The following is a 19,514-nucleotide window of genomic DNA, read 5'->3' on the forward strand; positions in this document are numbered from 1 at the left end:
TTGAGATTTACTCGGCAATGAGCCACTATGTACAGTAATTTAGCAGAGCATAGTTGAAATCCTACATTAGAGGCCCACTCATCAGTTATTGTCAGAGTCTCCCATCATCATGAAGTAATAAAACATTTTCTCCTGTAGTCACTGGCTTTTATGGGCCTGACTGTGGTTATTAATGACTACTGAGGTTGTCATTAGACTGCTCTGTCAGCAGGAACTGTTTAAATCCTACGTTGACACTTTTGACAAATGGATGTAATGAGGGCACTGATGAAAACCCAGATGCAGTTTAAGGATGTTTTCACAATGTTAAAGCTAATGGGGAATGTTTAAGCCCCATTCCCCACCAATCCATATGAAGTGTACTGTGATCCTATTGGCCATACACTCCTTCCCACCTTGTTCTTATCCAATGAGTCCCTATAGCCCGATATTGGCAATTATTGATGATGATGATGATGATGAGGCCCCTTGCTCACCCACTCACTCCTGTTCCTGCTTCAATTGCTACTAATGTCTTCCTCTATACCTCTCCCTCCACTCGCTGCTGCACCGCCTTTCTTAAATGCCCAAAAGATGGCACTCCCGGTAAAAGTGATGGTAAGACTTGTGTCTTTTAGTGTGCGTCTGTGTCTGTGTGTGTGTGTATGTGTGTGTGTGCAACTTGCACATATCACAAGAAAGTGAAGACGGACGAGTGTGTTCTTTTTGTCAGCTGTCCCGGGTTACAGGTTCACATCATATGTCGTGTGCCCCCCCCCCCCCCCAGTGGTAGCCAGTTCTGTGGGACTGCATGGACCGTCTGCATGGATTTCCTCCTCTTACTGTAACCCTAACAACTGTATCCATCAACTCTGTTACTTACACAGCCATCAAGTCCAATGTTGCTGGTTCATACTGATGGGTCTTGTTACAATTAGTAGAGAAGGTTGTTTTCTTTTTTTCCTTCTTGGTTTTTGTCTTACTTCACAGAAATTGATGTGCCACTGTAACGGACGGTGCACTGCAACGTTTCATGAACTAAATGGTGGCCAAATTTGACATCCTACTCAAGCTCTTAACTGTCCCTTATTACCCACAGGATTACAAAATCTGGTCAAAGGGTTGGACTGTTCTGCTGTGTACACAATGTGGCATGAAATTTAAAACCAAAGCACTTGTTTTTTGATATTATGTAAGGTCTCATACTACAGATCCTTTTCTTTTTGTGTCAGTTACCCAACAAGTCAAAAGGACGGAAGCCTGGAGGGGCAAATGAAAAAAATATTAAAAAGTATGGTGATCCATTTTCTTAGCCTGAATCTAAATAGTTTTCTCTCTGTGTTTATGACTTAAAGATAGGGCGTGTAATCTTGAGAAACCAGCGAGGGTTAGCTAGATTTTAAAACGTATCAAACATTTAAACAAAGCCCTGTAGTCAACTCTTTTTCTATAAAAGTAGCTAGCAGCACGAGTTTTAAAAGTTGCTAAATCTAAGAATTAAGTCGCCAAGTCAACAACACTGACAGACCGTCCCTTAAGCCTCCCTCCAAAGCCACTCCCCCCCATAAAAAATGATCACCATGAACGTAAACAACGGGCAGAATAATATTACCAACCCTTCCTTTAAGAACGGGTTAGAAAACATTGGTGTCATTTCTTTCTTTTGGCCTGAAATGTATCTTAATTGGTGCTAATGTGCAGCTTTTTGTCCTATTCAGAACATAGGGTAGTGGTGCACTTCATCCTCTTGTGGCCAGCTTTACAACTACAATCACCTCTCAAACAATGAAATGTCCTCTTAGGGCTTCCGTACAATTCAACTTGTCAATTTAACGAGAGTGGGAGGAATTTAAAAACAAAAAATGTTTGCCTGCATACGTGTGAACTATGAGAACTAAGAATTTTCAGAACGCAGAGGCTAGAGTTGAAAGATATTTAAGTTTTTCTTCCCCAAGTTTTCGTTGGGTTTTATTTGTTAGATGTCACTAACGGCTTCAGACCCACTGCATGTTTAACTTATCAAAACCATAACATGCTAAATTTGGATTTGTAACACACTTACAATAGATGGGTTTCTGTCAATTTTATGTATCTACCTTAAAGCCTAAAACTAGCCTTTTAGCTCGCTCGCAGCTAGCAGCACCCCTTGGTTTTAATTAGACTACTGATGTTGCCAAGTTGCTTAAGTTGTGCTTTTCTGTGGCTCATGTCTTAGCTTGCACTGAGAATTATTTGCAAACCAATAGACCCAGGTTTGTCTGTCTCCCTCCTGTGTGAGTGTTTTCAGGGGGGCTCCATCCCCTCACCCAGGTCTCCTTCATTCTGTCTCCCCAGACTTTGTCTTCTCCAGCGTCTCTGTCCAGGGTCGGGGTTAAACAAATTCAAGTAATTCAAGTGAAATAAAACTCCCACTGCCTCTCTTCTTGCTCCCTCCCTTGCCATCCAGGTCGCGTTCGTACCAGGAGACAGAGCTCGGGCAGCGTGGGCGGAGCCAGTCCTTCTGTGGTGGACAGTAGGGGGCGGAGCCGAGCCAAAGTTGTCTCTCAGTCCCAGCGTACGTATATGCACCCCCCACACGGCTCATATACTGTGAAGTTGAATTGAAATCACACACTTTCTTTATGTGTGCGCAAACTGCATACCAATGCCTCACTCTCATGTGCGGTATGATCTTTGTCTGCGTCGGTTTTGAGATCATACCAGATGTTTTCTGTTTCTTGTATGTGTGTGTGTGTCATGTGCTACAGCGCCCTGATAAACACTCCCGGTCACTCACAAACCTTGTGTGTTTGTGAGCCTACATGCATGCACAGTTTGCGTGTATGTTGGTATCTATACGTTCGTCTATACGATCTGTCAGGAATCAAAACACGGCCGTCTACACAATCTGTCAGGAATCAAAACGCAGCCGACATGTTCACAGCCGTTCAGAGTGCATGATGGGTAAATGCAATAAACATAACCCCTTCTGTCTCATTTTGACCGTTCTCCACCCTGTCCTGCCTATTGCTTCCATCACCCAGGATCCAGATCAGCCAATCCCATCAATGGTAAGGCCTCAGCTTCATCCAATCACAAGCCAGACGCCTCATCATCCCTTAGCACGCGTCCCCATTCTCTTAGCCTTTTGTGTTTGTGTCACCACGTACAGTAGCAGCATGCTCCGCTCATCACGTACACACATTTTTGTGATTACTTTCCCACAGTTTGAGTGGCTGTTTGCAATCAGTAGTGTGTCTCTGTAGCCTTTGTTTTCACCGTGAAGTGTTGTATGGTTACTGGTGCCTCAGTAGATGTCCCCACACAGCATAGTTAGTTTGAACGTGGGTCCACCCCCCCCCACCCACCCCCACCCACCATGAATGCGTGTCTGTTTTTGTTCATACAGACTGTATTTTAATTTCCTGTGAAGTTCTGTTTGTGTTCAACTTCTGTGTTCCCGGGAAAATAGCATTTGTTCACCTTTAAACATAAATAAATCCATGAAATAGATGACATAGGTTTACACTCCACACTGAGATGTATAAATGTAGAAGAAGACATTATAAAATGTTACGTTGCTGCACTGTCACAGGGCCTGACACACAGGGCTTGTGTTTAGAGATTCAACCAGGCATGTTACTAAAGGTTGGACCACTCCCTTACCCTCATCCCCACCGGTGTCTCAGCCACTCCATATACTGTCTAACCACAATACATGTTTTTGTGTATGTCTGGCAGCCGGCAGCCGCTCCAGCTCCCCAGGCAAGCTGCTCGGCCACAGCAGCTACGGCCGGATCCCTCGGGCCACGGTGTCCGCCTCCACCACGCCGGCCGACAAGCGCAGCAGGATCCCCCGCAGCCAGGGATGTAGCCGCGAGACCAGCCCCAGCCGACTGGGTCTTGGTAAGGCCAGGATTACTCACACAAGTCCATCTTTGTTTAGTTTAATTTTACTTTTTTTTTTTACTTTTTTTAAAACTATTCTGTATAGAATACTAAATGCTATGGGAATTTTTTTTCACAGTCAGTGTCAATGATTAGCAACAATTTGATATTGATGCATATTTATTTTTTGTGCAGGAAACCATAAAAACAGCTATTATTTTCCTGAAAATGGCTCAAGCTGGTGGAGGATAATAAAAGTTGTGAGTCCAGGGCTCTAGAATAAACCTGATGTAATTGTGGATTTAATGGTAGCACTGTGTATGCATTTTGGCTACCCAGTTTATTATATACCTATTAAAGGAGCTGAGCAATCACTAATCCACACAGGTGGGCTCGTCACCATGCAGCGCATCAACACATAATACTGATAAGGGACATATCGTTGACACATGATTATGTCAAAGACCTTCCTATCTTAACTTCCTGATAAAGAGAGTAAACAGATGTTTCTGTTTTGCACCTTGAAACACCGCAGCACTCAAGACAACAACCAGTGTGCAGATGTGTTCTGCTAGTTCTCTTTCCATCATGGTATAAATGTACACACATAGTTTTGGTCTTCAGACATCATCACAGATCTGTTCTGATGTACGATTGGTTAAGAGTGGTGGTTATGGGTGTTCACAACTGCGCCCGAAGATGAAACATCTACAGAGGATGAACTGTTACTGTTTGGTAGTCATCATCATTGGGGTTAAATAGGGTGGCTGGCTACTGTTGGACACAAATGCATTATGACCATCTAGCTCTGCAGAATCCAGCACTGGGAGTAGATGTCAGAGTCAGGCATTCTTTTTTCTTATTTGTCAAGGTTGGATTGATGTCTTCCTTAAAGGGAACATTGGCCACCTTTCATGTTGGAGTCCAATCAGTGTTGATGGTAAATGTAGTCAATCGAAAGCAATACATTCCTCTGTGCTGCTATATTGACCCAGAAAGCTGAGTTCTGCTGCTCCCAGAGCCGTGCTGGCAGTGCCTACATGTACCAGGATGCATTGCGCACAAGCTTCTGACGCCCAGAGGATCTCCACCGGCCACATCCTCTTGCACAGCCAACGCAGCCGCAGACTCGGCCGTTCTCTCCTCTCATTTCTTTGGTCCGTGGATCTGAATAAATAAGGCTCAACATCGGAGTCTTCCAAAACTCTGTAGCTCTTCCTGGTCTTCAACTTTTATTAGAGAGACTTTTTGTTTTGTTTTCAATAACATGAGGATACTGTTCTTCTCTTACTTCTATTTTTTATCACAATTTGATTTTTTACTTTCATAATATCTCACTGACAAACCCTATAATCCTGTTCTTATGGATCTCATCACTGTCACACGTTAACAGAAGCTTGAGTTGTCCAGACTATCTAACCTTTACTAGCAGTTTGCTGTTTGACCAACTCACTCACCCAGCATCCTGCCACTGCTTCTGTCTCTATTTTACTGTGACTCTGAACTTTGAATTCTTCTTCATCTTCTTCTCATCTCTCCAGTACATTTTTGTCTCTCTCTATAGTTTATGTCACTAGTGTCAGGGCCCCTGGGATGGCGATGTCAGTTCATCGGCCTGTCAGTCTACTGAATGTGTATTAGTTCTTGCACATCAAAGAATTTTTCATTTTTGACAAATCATGATCAGGGCTGTTGCATTGTCCCTCAGGCCAAAATGTCAAATTGTAACATAAAATCACCTATTGAACAAATTGCCAAGAAATTGTCTGTAATCAAGGCAATAAAGCCTTTCGATTTTACTGATCATATAGTCTATGGCATAGACTAAAATTTGCATAGCATAGACTCTATGCTATGCAAATTTTAGTTTTAAGCACCACGAAAAGCAAAGCTCTAAGAAAAACCACCAGTTTGTTGTTTCGTCCAGGGCTTTATCCTTTCAGTCTTCTTTCTTTCTTAACCTCTACCCTTCTTCTCCTCATTTCTGACTCTCTGCCCCTCATCCGTCATGAATGCACACTGACATTCCCACCTAACTTGTTGTCCTGACAGCCAGCCTGTGTGGTAAAGCTCTTCCTCCTGCTGCTCTTCCCTACCGCACGCTAGCCCGGAGCCGTATTCCCCGTCCCAGCATGAGTCAGGGTTGCAGTCGCGACACCAGTCGCGAGAGCAGCCGCGACACCAGCCCCGCTCGGGGCTTCACTCCTCTGGGTGAGTACCGCTGAGCTAACAGCTGTCCAGAATACCTCTCCTAGTGAGTGTACCAGCCGGAGAGTCTTTACTGGATGCTAACACTAGTCTTCCCTTCTGTTTTCGGTGTCCTTCGTAGTGTCATTCTACCTCTGCCTGTCTTTCTCTGCGCTTGCACTGATCGTATCTCTCTGGGTTTAGGATAGTTGCTGTTCTGTGTCCAGTGTCTCTTCTGAATCCAGTTTTTTTTAGTGTTGTAATGTACCTTCTTTTTTTCCCGGCTGTTTAAAGTTGGTTTCTTCTGTGATAATCTGTTTACCAATCCTGGGACTTTAAGTGTAAGTGCCATCATTAACAATTGGGGATGACATAGAGCAAGAAGTAGAGGAAACAGATACAGTCAGTATTCACAGCTGGCCGTGCATCTGCAGTTCTTGTGCTGTTACATCCTGGGGAGTGATGTGCAGCCATTGCTGTATCATCAAGGAATCTGTAAAGCAGGAGTGGAGAAGTATGCCATCAAGTGGTGCTTTAGAGTCAGGCTTAAGGACAGTTAGTGCTGTTAGCATAGCATAGCTTAACTTGTAGTTTTTATCAACCGTCAGTCTGAGAGATGGGGTTGTTGGTCATTATTTGACTTTGCAGACTTGAAATACAATTTGGACTGCTCCTTTACGTTCTCTATTTGACTCTGAACAGTGACGTACTGTTTTACCCCCTTTTTATTTCTAGATTTTGTGGAATGAAATTTGATTATAGGTCATAAACAAAAGGGCCATGCCCTACTATTCTGTAGTGTATATCCAAATGTATTGCATCGAGCTATGACCCTTTTCACACTGCAGAGCTCACTAAAATCTCAGGTAAAATAAGAGATGAGATAAGATAATCCTTTATTAGTCCCGCAGCGGGGAAATTTACAGGATTACAGCAGCATAGAGTATAGTGCAAAACAAGAAACATAGTCAGAGAAAAACAAGATAAAATAAAATGAAATAAAAAACAAGTATTATAAATAAGCAATAAAACAGTAAAGAAAATCCACAATAACTGAAATATTATATGTACAGACAGAAAAACTATTACAGCTTTAAATTGCACAGTGTATTTTGTATTTGTATTTGTATTGCACATGTGTCATGTTGACAGCAGCAGGAAGGAAATGATCTTGATGGTAAAGTTAGCAGGTAATTACTAATCTATTTAGCAATAATTAAGTCTGATCTAGATTATTTTCTCTCCTGTATTCATGATTTAGGAACAGGTTCCTCCCATGTCTTTTGTACAACCCCCACTTATTTCAAGTCAAGCCAGAGTCTGCTACATTCATTTTCCAATTAAATAAAAGAACAAGACAAAATCAGTCCAGTTGTATCTAATGGTCAGCGCAGCATATGTGAAAATTTCCCCTGAGTCTTACCTTAGAGGTTGGTGTTAAACTGTAGTGTGTGTGTGTGTGGGGGTGTGTGTGTGTGTGTGTGTCACTAACTCCGTGGTCCGGATGTTGCCCACTTCTCCTGTCCCCTGCAGCCTCCCGCCGTCACTCCCGTTCAACCAGCGCTCTCTCCACAGCCGACCATCACGGCCAGTCAGGTGACCTGCATGCCCAGATCGCCCAACCTCCCAGTCCCTCTTGGTCCCCCCCACACCCCCGCCAAAGTCCCTATTTTATAGGCAATAATGCCTACCGAACCAGCATGCGTCTGTGGTTGTTGTTTTTAGTAATTTGTTGGCAGGTAGCATCCATCGTACTTTACTTTATTTCCCTCCAGAGTCTTTATTTAGCATTTGATTCGGTATTTTAGCAAACAGGAAAGGTAAGAATTGACAAGATGTATTTGTTCAGCATGTAAAGGGAGCCATTAGTTTCATCTGCTTGACCCTTATTCACCACATTTTATTTCATTTTAGCTGTGATTTCTGTGGAATTGTGATCTACAGCCTTTTGTGAGCTGACTCAGCCTAGCTTTACTTGTTGATTTGCCACGTCATCAATTGAACTTTGTGAATTGTGTCTCTTTTTTTTTTTACCTCTTTTTTCTCTTTTTCTTTTTTTTTTTTTTTTTTACCATATCAGCAAATCATTGTGGTTTCCCGTCTTTGGTGCTTCGTTGGTGCTTTACATTCTTCATCTCCCAGGGAAACAGCATAGCTGCAATGTTATCTGTTTTTTCCTGCCTGAGGTCATGGTCATCCTCTTTTTGTGTTTATACTTTCGGTGGTTGGAGACTTTGAGATTATCTACCTCCGGGGATCTTTTCCGCTCATTAATTTACGGTGTATGTCTTTTGTAAGTTACTGTGTCCTTTGGACACAGTTGCATATAAAGTAAGAAAAGCATCAGTTGTTTTGTTCATCCAGGTAAGTTACAGTTGCCACCTTTACTTTATGAAAAGTTCACTCACCTTCTTCCTTTACCTTTTTTCTTTTCCCATTGCCTGTCAAGATCGATATGGTTTAATTCACCAAGCAAGGATCTCAGCGTCAGTCAACGCCATGAGGGTCCTAAACACTGGCACTGAGGTGGAGGCAGCAGTTGCTGATGCTCTGGTAAACTGCTCTGGAACATTTTTTCAGCATTTTCAATTGAAATGTGAAATGTCTAGTTTTGTCCCCTCAGAAGGACTGTACTTGTTCTTTGTTTCCTTCTTAAACCTGCCCTCTCTCATCTTTCCCTCTTGGTTGTTTGTACCATTTCAGCTATTAGGAGACTCCAGGAATAAGGTAGTTGGTCATTTTACATACTGTTCGTACATCTATGCCACCACGCACTAATCAAGTTCAGAGAACATTAATGCAGCTTGACTCATTATATTGGCTCATGACACTCCTCCACCCCTTTTATTTCTTTTTTTAATTGAATTATTTTATTATTTTACCTTGAATGTTTACGTCCTACGCATCCCCGTAGTGTGCATCTACCGTATGGCACCCTGCAACTTTTGTTTTACATTGTAGTATTATTGTATTGAATCTCTTTGTTTTGGTACATTATTAAAATTTTAGAACATTTTTGGCTCTCTTGCTGCATATGGCATACATTTTGTATGTGGGTTGTGTTTCTTAAATGTAAGAAAACATATAACAAATAACAAGTTTACAATAAACTGTGTAGCCAAAATGGAGAGAATCTGACCCTTAAGGACAAATGTGTCCCCATTTAAACCTATTAAAGCCACAATTTTTGATCCTAAGGCCCTTACAGCATAAGATAATGCATTTTATTATATCAGGCTTTTAATCTTGACCCCTGCAATGTTACACCAGATTGAGCCATTTTCTCATTGAAGCAAAATCCCTCTAGCATCTAGTATACAGCAAACAAATCAATTTTGTTCTCATAAAAAAGCATCAGTGACATTATGTAAACAAAAATATAAAAAACTTGAAAATGAATAATTATCTGATATACGTTTTTAAATCTAAGATGGCAAAAAAAAGGCATCAAATTCAAAATTGACTGTGGAAAAAAACAATCCCTCTAGCTTTTAGTACGCAGAAAACTGGGTGTCTTCTGTCCCCCATATAAACCACTGTGGCATTATGTAAAGAAACTGCCATTTTAAGGGTTAAGATTCTGAAAATGAATGGATTTTAGTAGTTATGATCAAGGCTGATATTTGTTGAAAAATTGAACTCAAAAAATATCAATATAAAATTGCATGGCAGTTTTCTGGCTTATTTTTATCCTATTAGGACCAGCTTTTTTTAAGTGAGGCACAAGGTTTAAAACAAAAAACAAATATAATATAATAAATGTAATAACTCAGGAATTAAAAACCACAACTGTGTATGTATCAAATTTACCCCTAAACTGAATAGGTACAGCCTCAGAACAAAACATGGAATAGTACAGAAAACTGCATGACGCTACTGGCGACCTTGTATCCAATTATTTTATTTCATGGCTGATTTTATTTGCCTGAGCACCTTTCCTGCAGAGCCTGGTAAGATGTAGGTGCCGCACTGTGTGTCTCCTTCACGTTCTTCTCTCTCCCACAGAGGAAGCCGTTGAGGCGGAGGTACGAGTCTCCTGGCATGTACTCCGACGACGACGCCAACAGCGATGCGTCCAGTGCCTGCTCGGAACGCTCGTACGGCTCGAGGAACGGAGGCATCCCCCATTACCTGAGGCAGACGGAGGACGTGGCGGAGGTCCTGAACCACTGCGCCAGCTCCAACTGGTCGGAGAGGAAGGAGGGCCTGCTGGGCCTGCAAAATCTCCTCAAGAGCCAAAGAATATTGAGGTGGGATTAGGCTCGTGTATTTGAGGTGTCAAACAGTGCCAGAGTGAAAATGTTAGCTTTTGTACCATGTCCAGTCAAGTGTGACCAAAGGTTCTAACTGTGTGTCATCTGCTTGACAGTAAAAGGAAACGTTAATGTGTAAGAGCTGGTACAGTAAGAGAGAGCATGCAGATATCTCGGGATGGAAACATAATCAGGATTTTTCATCAGTCAGTATGTAGTTGCTATGAAAGCTCACATGGTTGATTCTGTCAGTAAGTTGGTGGCGATAGGTAAGGTATCACTCCCTTCCATCCCTCATGACATTACAACAGCATGACCGGACTGTGTGTCCAGGTGGTTTTCTCCCTATGGGTCCATCCATCACCCACACTGAAAGACGCTAATACTGTACATGGTTCAGTCCAGCTCAGATGATTCGTTTGAAAGTGGACTCAAGCATGCAGTATTACAGCCACAATCAGATGACAGTAAAATAATAGCCAATTCAGGAGCCAAGAGGAGGGATACATTAATAAAGACGTTAATCTGAATTATCTAAAACAGGCAGGTCTACAGCACCTAAAAGAGACATGATATGATATTATTTAGAAGGCTTTCTGTCTGATATAATAATTAAGGAGTGAACACATGTATGTTGACACTGACAGTTTCAGATATGTGATTATTCTCTTCAGTCACATCAAGAATTGTATTTTTATTTTTGACTTAACCTTTATTCAGCGAGACAATTAATTAAGAACAAATTCATATTTAGAAAAGCAGAGCCTCGTGAAGGAAGGCTGTTTGGGCTAAAAGAAGTATAATCAAAAAAGAAGAACAGTGTGGAGGTTCTATCGTGATTCTCTTATTTTCAATCTGAATCCAACATGCTGATTATTGTCGGCCCTTAAACCAGCTTATAGGCTCATTACGGCCTGCAACTGGACAGGTGTAGCATATGTTCCATCACTGAAACCGCAGAGAAAAGCGTTTTGTTGTTGTTGCAGGCCTGTGACTTTTTGCAGCTGTGGTACAGGCCAGGAACATGACCAATCCTGGACCATGGGGTCTAATGTTAAAAGACCTGGTACAGTGTTAGTGAGAGCACTGATTAGTTTAGGAAACAGCTGACATGGAACTGTCGGGGCTAAACAGCTGAGGGTTTTATGATCATCTAAGCTTTGATGTACACTCATTTAACATAATATATAGTAGGACCTGCCCAAGCTCTGTAGACTCGTGAAAGAATTCTCCGACTTCAGGTAAAGGATGTCTGTTTTTTTATCCTTTATCAGCGAGAAGCTTATGCAGGATTTTGGTAAACCTGCCCCTCTTTACTGACCTCCTGGTGTCTTTTGTTCACTGCAGCCGAGTGGAGCTGAAGAGACTTTGTGAGATCTTCACAAGGATGTTTGCAGATCCACATAGCAAGGTAGAGAAGGTGACTTGTACTTACTGAAGCACGAAACTATTCATCAAGTTAGTGTAAAGGCATGTTAATCGAAATACAGCAATACTTGATGTAGCTGTGACTTACTTGAAACTAATGAAGTGTCTCTTGTCGCATGGCCTGTCTTGCTGTGGATCTAACAACAGAGAGTAAGTGTGTGTCTTTTATCCATATCACTACAGGCATTCTGTCTGAACAAGAGCAGTTCAATCTTTTCAAGTCAAATCAAGCAGTGTTGTGTAATATGTGTTACAAACTGTCCCCAGGTGTTCAGCATGTTCCTGGAGACTCTTGTGGACTTCATCACAGTACACAGGGAAGACCTGCAGGACTGGCTCTTTGTCCTGCTCACTCAGCTGCTGAAGAAGATGGGGGCAGATCTGCTGGGTTCAGTCCAGGCCAAGGTCCAGAAGGCTCTGGATATCACAAGGTCTGAAACGCACGCAGACATGGCTGTCCAGGTCACGGAGAGATTTCTGTTTCCGTGCTTCTGCTTCACTCAGTTTGTGACTAAACTAATCAGTAAACACCCTCACAACCATGTCATGTTTTACACAGATGAAAACTGTGACAGTGAGATCTGTTTGAAAGACACTTCCTAAACCACTCACTTAGTGGTCAACCGTATCATTGAACAATCAAGCATGTTCATTAATGTTCCAGCATTGGATACAGAGTCTGATAGCATGGGAAAGGTTAACCCCTCATCTCCATCTCTTTCTCAGAGAGTCCTTCCCATTTGACCAACAGTTCAACATCCTGATGAGGTTCATCGTGGATCAGACTCAGACGCCTAATCTGAAGGTAGAGTAAAACCAGGAACACTGATTCTAATCATAGGCATTTGTTTTTGATTGGTTAGTGTGATTGATGCAGCTTTTTGTAAGGCACGTGACTGAATGTCCGTCGTCTCTCTAGGTTAAGGTGGCCATCCTGAAGTACATCGAGTCCCTGGCTCGGCAGATGGACCCGACGGACTTCGTCAACTCCAGCGAGACGCGCCTGGCCGTATCTCGCATCATCACCTGGACCACCGAACCCAAAAGTTCTGATGTCAGGAAGGTAAGCCATGATTTGATGAGGATACATGATTGTTATTCAGCACTGATGATGGAAATTGCTTTGCTCTAGAAAAATGCTTGGCTTTTTCTTTATTCCCTTTTTTTTTTTTTTTTTCATATATTGTTATTTTAAGTACGGCACATATGTTTTATGTTCAGTTCTAACAAGGACATTTAAGGCCTACAATAAATTAAAATAGATAGATATATGGATATAATCTGCAAAGGAAGTAATGCCATTTTTTTCTATTAAAAGAACGTTAAAAGTGAGTGAAAAAGCTTATTGCAAAACTAATTGCTTGGAGACTTGTTTAGTATGATTAACATGACGTAGTGTGAAATGAGACGCAAATTGTTCATTTATTTGCAGAGCAGATCCATCATCCAAAAAGGAGACATTTTTCCCTCGACTTTTAATCAGAGGACACACTCGACAGCCAGTGGCATCTTGTAGACCTCCACATTTCTTTTAAATTCCTCAGCCTGTAGTGTTTGTTCAGCAACAGTTGCACACTTAGATGATAGGCAGCCTCCGTTTGATGGCCTTGGGTCAACAGCCCATTATAGTCCCCTTGTCTGACGCACGTCATGTGTTCTCCCTACATGTCCCCTTCTGTTTGTCTTCTATTGCTGTTCTTCCAAATGAAATCCTCACCTAGTCTTGAATCAGGGCCTGACCTCCAGGCAGACACGCTGAATGTGGGATGGAGGAGAGAATAGTTGTGTCAGCAATCCTCACTTTAGTTGGTTTTCATCAGTACATACATATCCATTATCTGAGAGGTTTGATCCACACTTTATTGTTGGTACAGAAGCCGTGACAGGCAAGAGAGACTTTTTTTTCAAGTGATCCATTTTCTGTGATCTAAAGTGTTTTCTCTCCTGTGTTTATGACTAAAGACCAGGTATGGGAAAAGTTCTGCCGGGATCATTTTTAGTTGAAAAATAGTTCCCTCAAATGTTTTTATATTCTTGAATTTGCATCTGGGAAAACTGATGTTTGGGCAGGTTTTAATTCTTTTTTTGTCGGATCATTGTTTTCATTGGTGGTTGTTGTAATACTCATTTGGTCCACAAGAGGCTGAAATGCACCACTATCCATTGCATTCATGCTTTCTTCCTGGTAAGTATTAATTTCTCCATGCACTTTAGACACAATGTACATTGTTGCTTATTGTTATGGTGTGTTTGCAAGTTATGTAAATCAAAACTCACCTGGAAGAAAACACGAATGATTCAAGTACTATTTATAACACGAATAACAAAAATTAGTATTACAACAACAAATACTAAGAAAAAAAACTTTTTTTTCACCTGGCAAATGTTAAGACATTGTTTCACAGATAAAAAAATTGTTATAAAAACAAGAAGAAAACAGTTTGGATCAGACTTAGAAAATGGATCCCTGGAATTTTTCATTTCCTGCCTCTTACAGTTTCCGTAGCTTTGTGCTAGGCTAGGCTGTCATGAAGAATGGTTGAGTGTTGCATCCATATGTGATAGTGGAGGACCTGTGTCTTGCTTTAATGCCCGTTCTGCCTTGCCACTGTGCCCCAGACCCTTCATAACTGGGTGAGCGAGGAGCTAGCTGGCAGGTCCAGTACCGCGGCCTCACTGTCCGCTGAGGGCAACCAGGAAGAGAGGTGTAAGCAGGTAGAGCCCGCCCCAACAGCCAATCACAAGACGACACGATAAGCACGCAATGCCCCGCCTGCCCAGTGCCTAACCAACCCCTCCGAGACCCGGAAGACTTGAGTCTGGAACCTGTCACTCACCCCTACCATTTACGCTCCTGCTGTTTTTGCTGTAACAACCTAAATATCACTTTGTGCCTTGCAGATTGGTCACTCACCAAGTAGATTAAGCTTGTTGTGCAACCACAGAAGACCTTAAGACCTTTAACCTTGGTATTTTTCAAAGTGTCAGGAAATGCTTGTTGCCTTGTCTGAGTGGACGTTTAAGCTGACTCTATAGCTCAACATCGATAGGAATGCTGTTTTGTTACTCTTTGTGCCTAACACATAATGTTTGTCTGACTCACCTCATCAACTTTTGATCCACCTGCATACCTGCATGTTGTAAACATTTCTTGTACATGAGCGGTTCCAAAGATGTATTAAAACTAGTTCAGCTCAGGCTTATTATAATGTAATAGGATATCTGTATGTATAGTGCCAAGTAACAAAATTCAAAAGTTAATGATGATTACATAAATCATGTTGTATACATTTTTCCAAAGCAACATACAAGATATATTCAAACCTCAAGAGCTAGATGTCATCAAAAATTAGAAGTGCATTCATATGATGGCGTATTAGCACCATTGTAGGTTAAAAAAAATATATATAATTACGAAGCCTGAGAAAAATATGGGGATATTCTCTGAATATTACCCCCTCAGCTCCGTAATTATAAAAAGAAATTGACCTACTGTGGCCGTAATACACCATCATATATTCCTCTCAAACTAAAAAGTGTTGAGGGTTTGGCCTTGGCATAAATTAAGAGAACCACTCTTGAAAAAGATATTTATGAAATATAGAGAACACATATATAGTGTATACTGTCACAGGTTTCATCCCACTTGAGGTTGCTAGCCAGATCTTAAGATCAGATTGTTAGTCAATAATTTTTGTAGGACACGCAGTTATTACACACAGACTGCTGGAATCAACTGCTGGACTAAATCTAGCTCATTCCATTAGTATCTTGATTTAGTATCAAAATCACAGTGATTGTTCTCTGGACATTCATGCTTACAGCAACCAGGACCTGCTGGTAGTTGAAGCATGACTTTTCACAGTGCAGATTCACCAAAATCTATAAACAAATATGGGCAAAAAATACAGCAACTACCGTTATGCACGAGTTAGCCCAAACCTAACTCACTGACTCACATTGCAACATTATACTTTACATTTTCTTCATCTGAAACATGATGGGAACCCTGTTCGCATTGTAGATATAAAACAAACAAGAAAAACAACATTTTTTTTCTGGCATGTAGTGACACTGCCATCAACCTGTACATATATGTAAGAAAAACAAAAGAAGCTAAAACAGCTAAGGGTTAGTTACTGTAGCTATGATCACAAAATTGTGATTATCCCTCAAATGTCTCCTAGAGTTAAACATTTAGGACGTTTGAACGTCTTCTGATGAACTTCACCACCTTTTGTAGCATTAAAGTTCCCTAGCAACCATAGCAAACAAGTATTTTCTCCAGCTCCCTTCAAGTTTGACTGGTACTCATTGCATGTTGCAACATTGATGTAGTAACAAGATCTCTGAATAGTTGCATACTTCATTATCTTTCCACTGAATGCAGCTTTGAACTCTCACCTTTTAACTGTTTCTTTCCACAGGCTAATGCATATGAGTCAACCTATAAAAGTGCACAAAGAAGCTGAAAAGGTGGTTTCCATGGTTTCACAAATGTTTTGTACCTTTTATCAACGTTAGCCTTTGCATCAGATTAGTCTTTACAGATGCTGAGCATGTGGAACATTGTCAAATATAAAAAAAGAATTCATGTCACAATCTTTACTAACTTGCTCTTTTATAAAAATAATTTCATAATGTCGGCTCCTCTGAATCACTCTTAAGAAATGGCTGTTAGAAACAAATGGTCAAGCTGCTTGTGGAACCAAAGAAACCATCTGAACCTCAGAAGCTGTTGTGTCCTATCATCCTAACCCGTTGTGCTCCACTGCCTCCAGGCGGCCCAGGTGGTGCTGATCTCGTTGTTTGAGCTCAACACCCCGGAGTTCACCATGCTGTTGGGAGCTCTCCCCAAAACCTTCCAGGACGGAGCCACCAAACTGCTGCACAACCACCTGAAGAACTCCAGCAACACCAGCAGCGGTGTGGTAAGTCAAACGAGACGCTGTAGTACTTGATGGAAGCCCCACTCAGATGAAAACCTGTGTACCAGTGACCTTCCAGTAGTAAACCATGCTAGGAGCTTGTAGATCAGTAGAACCATCAGACAGCAGGTTTGCCACATTTCACCACGGTTTCCTTGTCTTCCAGGGGTCTCCAAGCAACACCATTGGCCGGACGCCGACACGCCACACCCCCAGCAGAACCAGCCCTCTCACCTCTCCAACAAACTGTTCCCACGGAGGACTGTCTCCAAGGTTACCAATCACTCATCTGTTATTAACTTTTATCTACAACACACCTCCCGTACTAATCATAGACTCTATATTAGGATCGATGACGCCTTTCCTCTTCCTCCCACCGTACAAATGTCAAGCAAAAATATTGTGAATTTGCATGCTACCATCTTGCACTGTTGACGTCATTTGGCGTCTACGCAGTGGTGAAGGAGGGATGGAGCCGCGGTATCGAGGCCCCGCCCATACACTGCCCGAGCTAATCTAGGCTTGTTAGTGTGAGCCACCTAGCTGCTGTACTGATCTGACGTCGTGCCACGGTAGCTGTTTGGCTACAAAAACACAACAACTAATTGATCACAACCACAAGTGTCAGAAAAATGAACATGTGAGCATTCATCAGCATGCTTAGAACTACTTAAAATGAGAGAAACCCTCTATAGGAAAAATGTATTTGACTACTTTTTAGTTTGGCCCATGTCCCACCCGCTAACATAGAGAGAGCAGGATATATTAGCTAACGTGCGGCCAGCCAGCAGGTGCCAATAGATGTTTTCCCTTTTTGGGGAGCTGTCGTGTCATCCATCTTTATATACAGTCTATGGTCCTAACGCATGGCTTTGGTCTAATCACACGGATACTGCTGCTGTCCTGATCTGTCATTTGTGGTCAAACTAACGGGCCGTTGGTAGGAGCATGATACTGTGTGAGTTGCTCAGAGAGGTTAGAACTTTATCCTTTCTCCAAGTATTTTTGGGTAGAAATAAAGTAGCCAAATATTTTTTCCTTCCCACGGCTCAAATACAACTTCTAAAACACCTCTAATCCACTTGGCTGCTGATAAATTATGAAGTACCTTAGACACGGTTGTTGCTGTAAAACATCTGATAACCAGGCTCTTTGATGTCGTCTTATATGGGGGGCTGTTAATATTAAATGACAAACAGGGAAGAGCTTTTTATCTGGTACTGACGGTTTCCTACAATACTGTTTTATTCTCTCTGACTGAGCAGCTCATTCACCTGAGGCACTGAACAGTCTTTTGACCTGCAAGCAGAAACCCATAAACACAGATAAGGCAGCTATTGAATGTCCTGTTAGTAATGACCTTAGTTGAACCTGAACTTAACTTCATGTCCTGGCCTAAACATGTGGAAAATGGCCCCTGGCTCATGATTAGGAGACTTTTCTTCATCTATGTGGAGCTGACTTTGTGGGATTCTGCTACTTTCCAGTTCTCTCCTTTAATTAACACTTTCATTTAACCTCAAAGTTCAGACTATTTTCTTTTTGTCTCTTCTCTTTCTGCACACTTGTTTTTTTCCCTTTCTCCTCCCCCCATCTCTTGTCTCGTCTTGTGGTCTCCCCTCGTTCTTGATTTCCTTCTGCCTCGCCCCACTCTCTCTCTCTCTCTCTCTCTCTCTCTCTCTCTCTCTCTCTCCCCCCCTCCTGTCTGTCGGTCCATCCTTCCCTCCCGGCTGCGCTGTGGCAACAGTCGGTTATGGGGTTGGGGTGTCGACGGACTCTCAAAGCATCCCCCTGCCCCTCCTCCTCCTCCTCCGCCCCACTCCACCCCTGCTGCCCCCTCCCTAAGGGTCCTCCGCAGAGCATATTCACCCAGGTAACGAGGCGGGCTGAGACACACATGCAATTATTCCCACAAGGAAGCCGGACCCTGATCCTTTTCCTTATCCAAATTGCCTTTGTCAAAAAAACTGTTGAGCGAATCTCTCTGTTTTCTAATATGTCAATTTCTTACTGAATGCATATTTTCTAATCAAATTAAAATATAATTTTACATTAATCCTAAAATGTGGTAATAATGTGCTGTGTGTCCAGTGATAGACAATAAAACAAAGGTTTATTAACACCTGACCTTTCCCTTTACAAAAACATCAGTTTCTAAGTCAAAAGCAGCACTAAAGCACTTTTCATGGTGGCATAACAACGGCATGCCTATGCATCTTCTTCAGATATGCATTTCATATAAATCCTGTGTGTATTACTTTTTGTGTTTATGTGTCCGGGTAGCATGATGGAGTACGACACCGAGAACATGAACTCAGAGGAGATCTACAGCTCGCTGCGCGGCGTCACAGAGGCCATCCAGAGCTTCAGCTACCGGAGCCAGGAGGACCTGAATGAGCCAATCAGACAGGAGGGCAAGAGGGACGATGCCGTAAGTCAACCGCTTTTCACAGCAGCATTTTCTTCAGTATTCATGCCTGAAAAAATGAGCTTTTTTTGTCTCTATCCAACATTTTGAAATCTGTCTGTTTAAATTTGCATAAAATACTTAACTTTAGTTAAATGTTATTTAAATTTAGTATATAATATTATTTGTGTAAATTTACACAGGCCTCAAGGTCAAGACTTGTTTTGAATTTGCCCAACGGTGAAGCAAGTGGCTCAACGTATCTAAAGACTGTAAGGTTTAAGTTAACAGCGGCAACAATAGGTTCATTGACTAAAACTAATCTTAAAAAGTTCTGGTTGTCGATAAATACGACTAAAATGCCCAGACTTTTGGTCAACTGAAACTAGACTAAAGAGGATAAGGTCAATTGAATTTGATAAAAACTAACAAGGACCTTTGACACAGAACTAAGATTAAATAAAA

The 19,514-nt window shown here is 41.9% G+C and overlaps 1 protein-coding gene across 1 annotated transcript in view; it reads left to right on the forward strand.

The window, feature by feature from the left end:
* Positions 1–19,514, forward strand: part of clasp1a (cytoplasmic linker associated protein 1a) — an 83,844-nt gene that overhangs the window by 53,527 nt on the left and 10,803 nt on the right. Inside the window, exons 20-32 of the mRNA XM_054615733.1 lie at positions 2,426–2,533; positions 3,700–3,864; positions 5,899–6,057; positions 8,483–8,586; positions 8,737–8,760; positions 10,039–10,283; positions 11,634–11,706; positions 11,982–12,145; positions 12,441–12,519; positions 12,634–12,777; positions 16,496–16,645; positions 16,809–16,915; positions 18,926–19,073. Coding sequence (XP_054471708.1) covers positions 2,426–2,533; positions 3,700–3,864; positions 5,899–6,057; positions 8,483–8,586; positions 8,737–8,760; positions 10,039–10,283; positions 11,634–11,706; positions 11,982–12,145; positions 12,441–12,519; positions 12,634–12,777; positions 16,496–16,645; positions 16,809–16,915; positions 18,926–19,073 — 1,670 coding nt within the window. The remainder of the gene's footprint in view (positions 1–2,425; positions 2,534–3,699; positions 3,865–5,898; positions 6,058–8,482; positions 8,587–8,736; positions 8,761–10,038; positions 10,284–11,633; positions 11,707–11,981; positions 12,146–12,440; positions 12,520–12,633; positions 12,778–16,495; positions 16,646–16,808; positions 16,916–18,925; positions 19,074–19,514) is intronic.

Source organism: Anoplopoma fimbria, chromosome 16, assembly GCF_027596085.1.
Source record: "Anoplopoma fimbria isolate UVic2021 breed Golden Eagle Sablefish chromosome 16, Afim_UVic_2022, whole genome shotgun sequence".
Classification (NCBI taxonomy): domain Eukaryota; kingdom Metazoa; phylum Chordata; class Actinopteri; order Perciformes; family Anoplopomatidae; genus Anoplopoma; species Anoplopoma fimbria.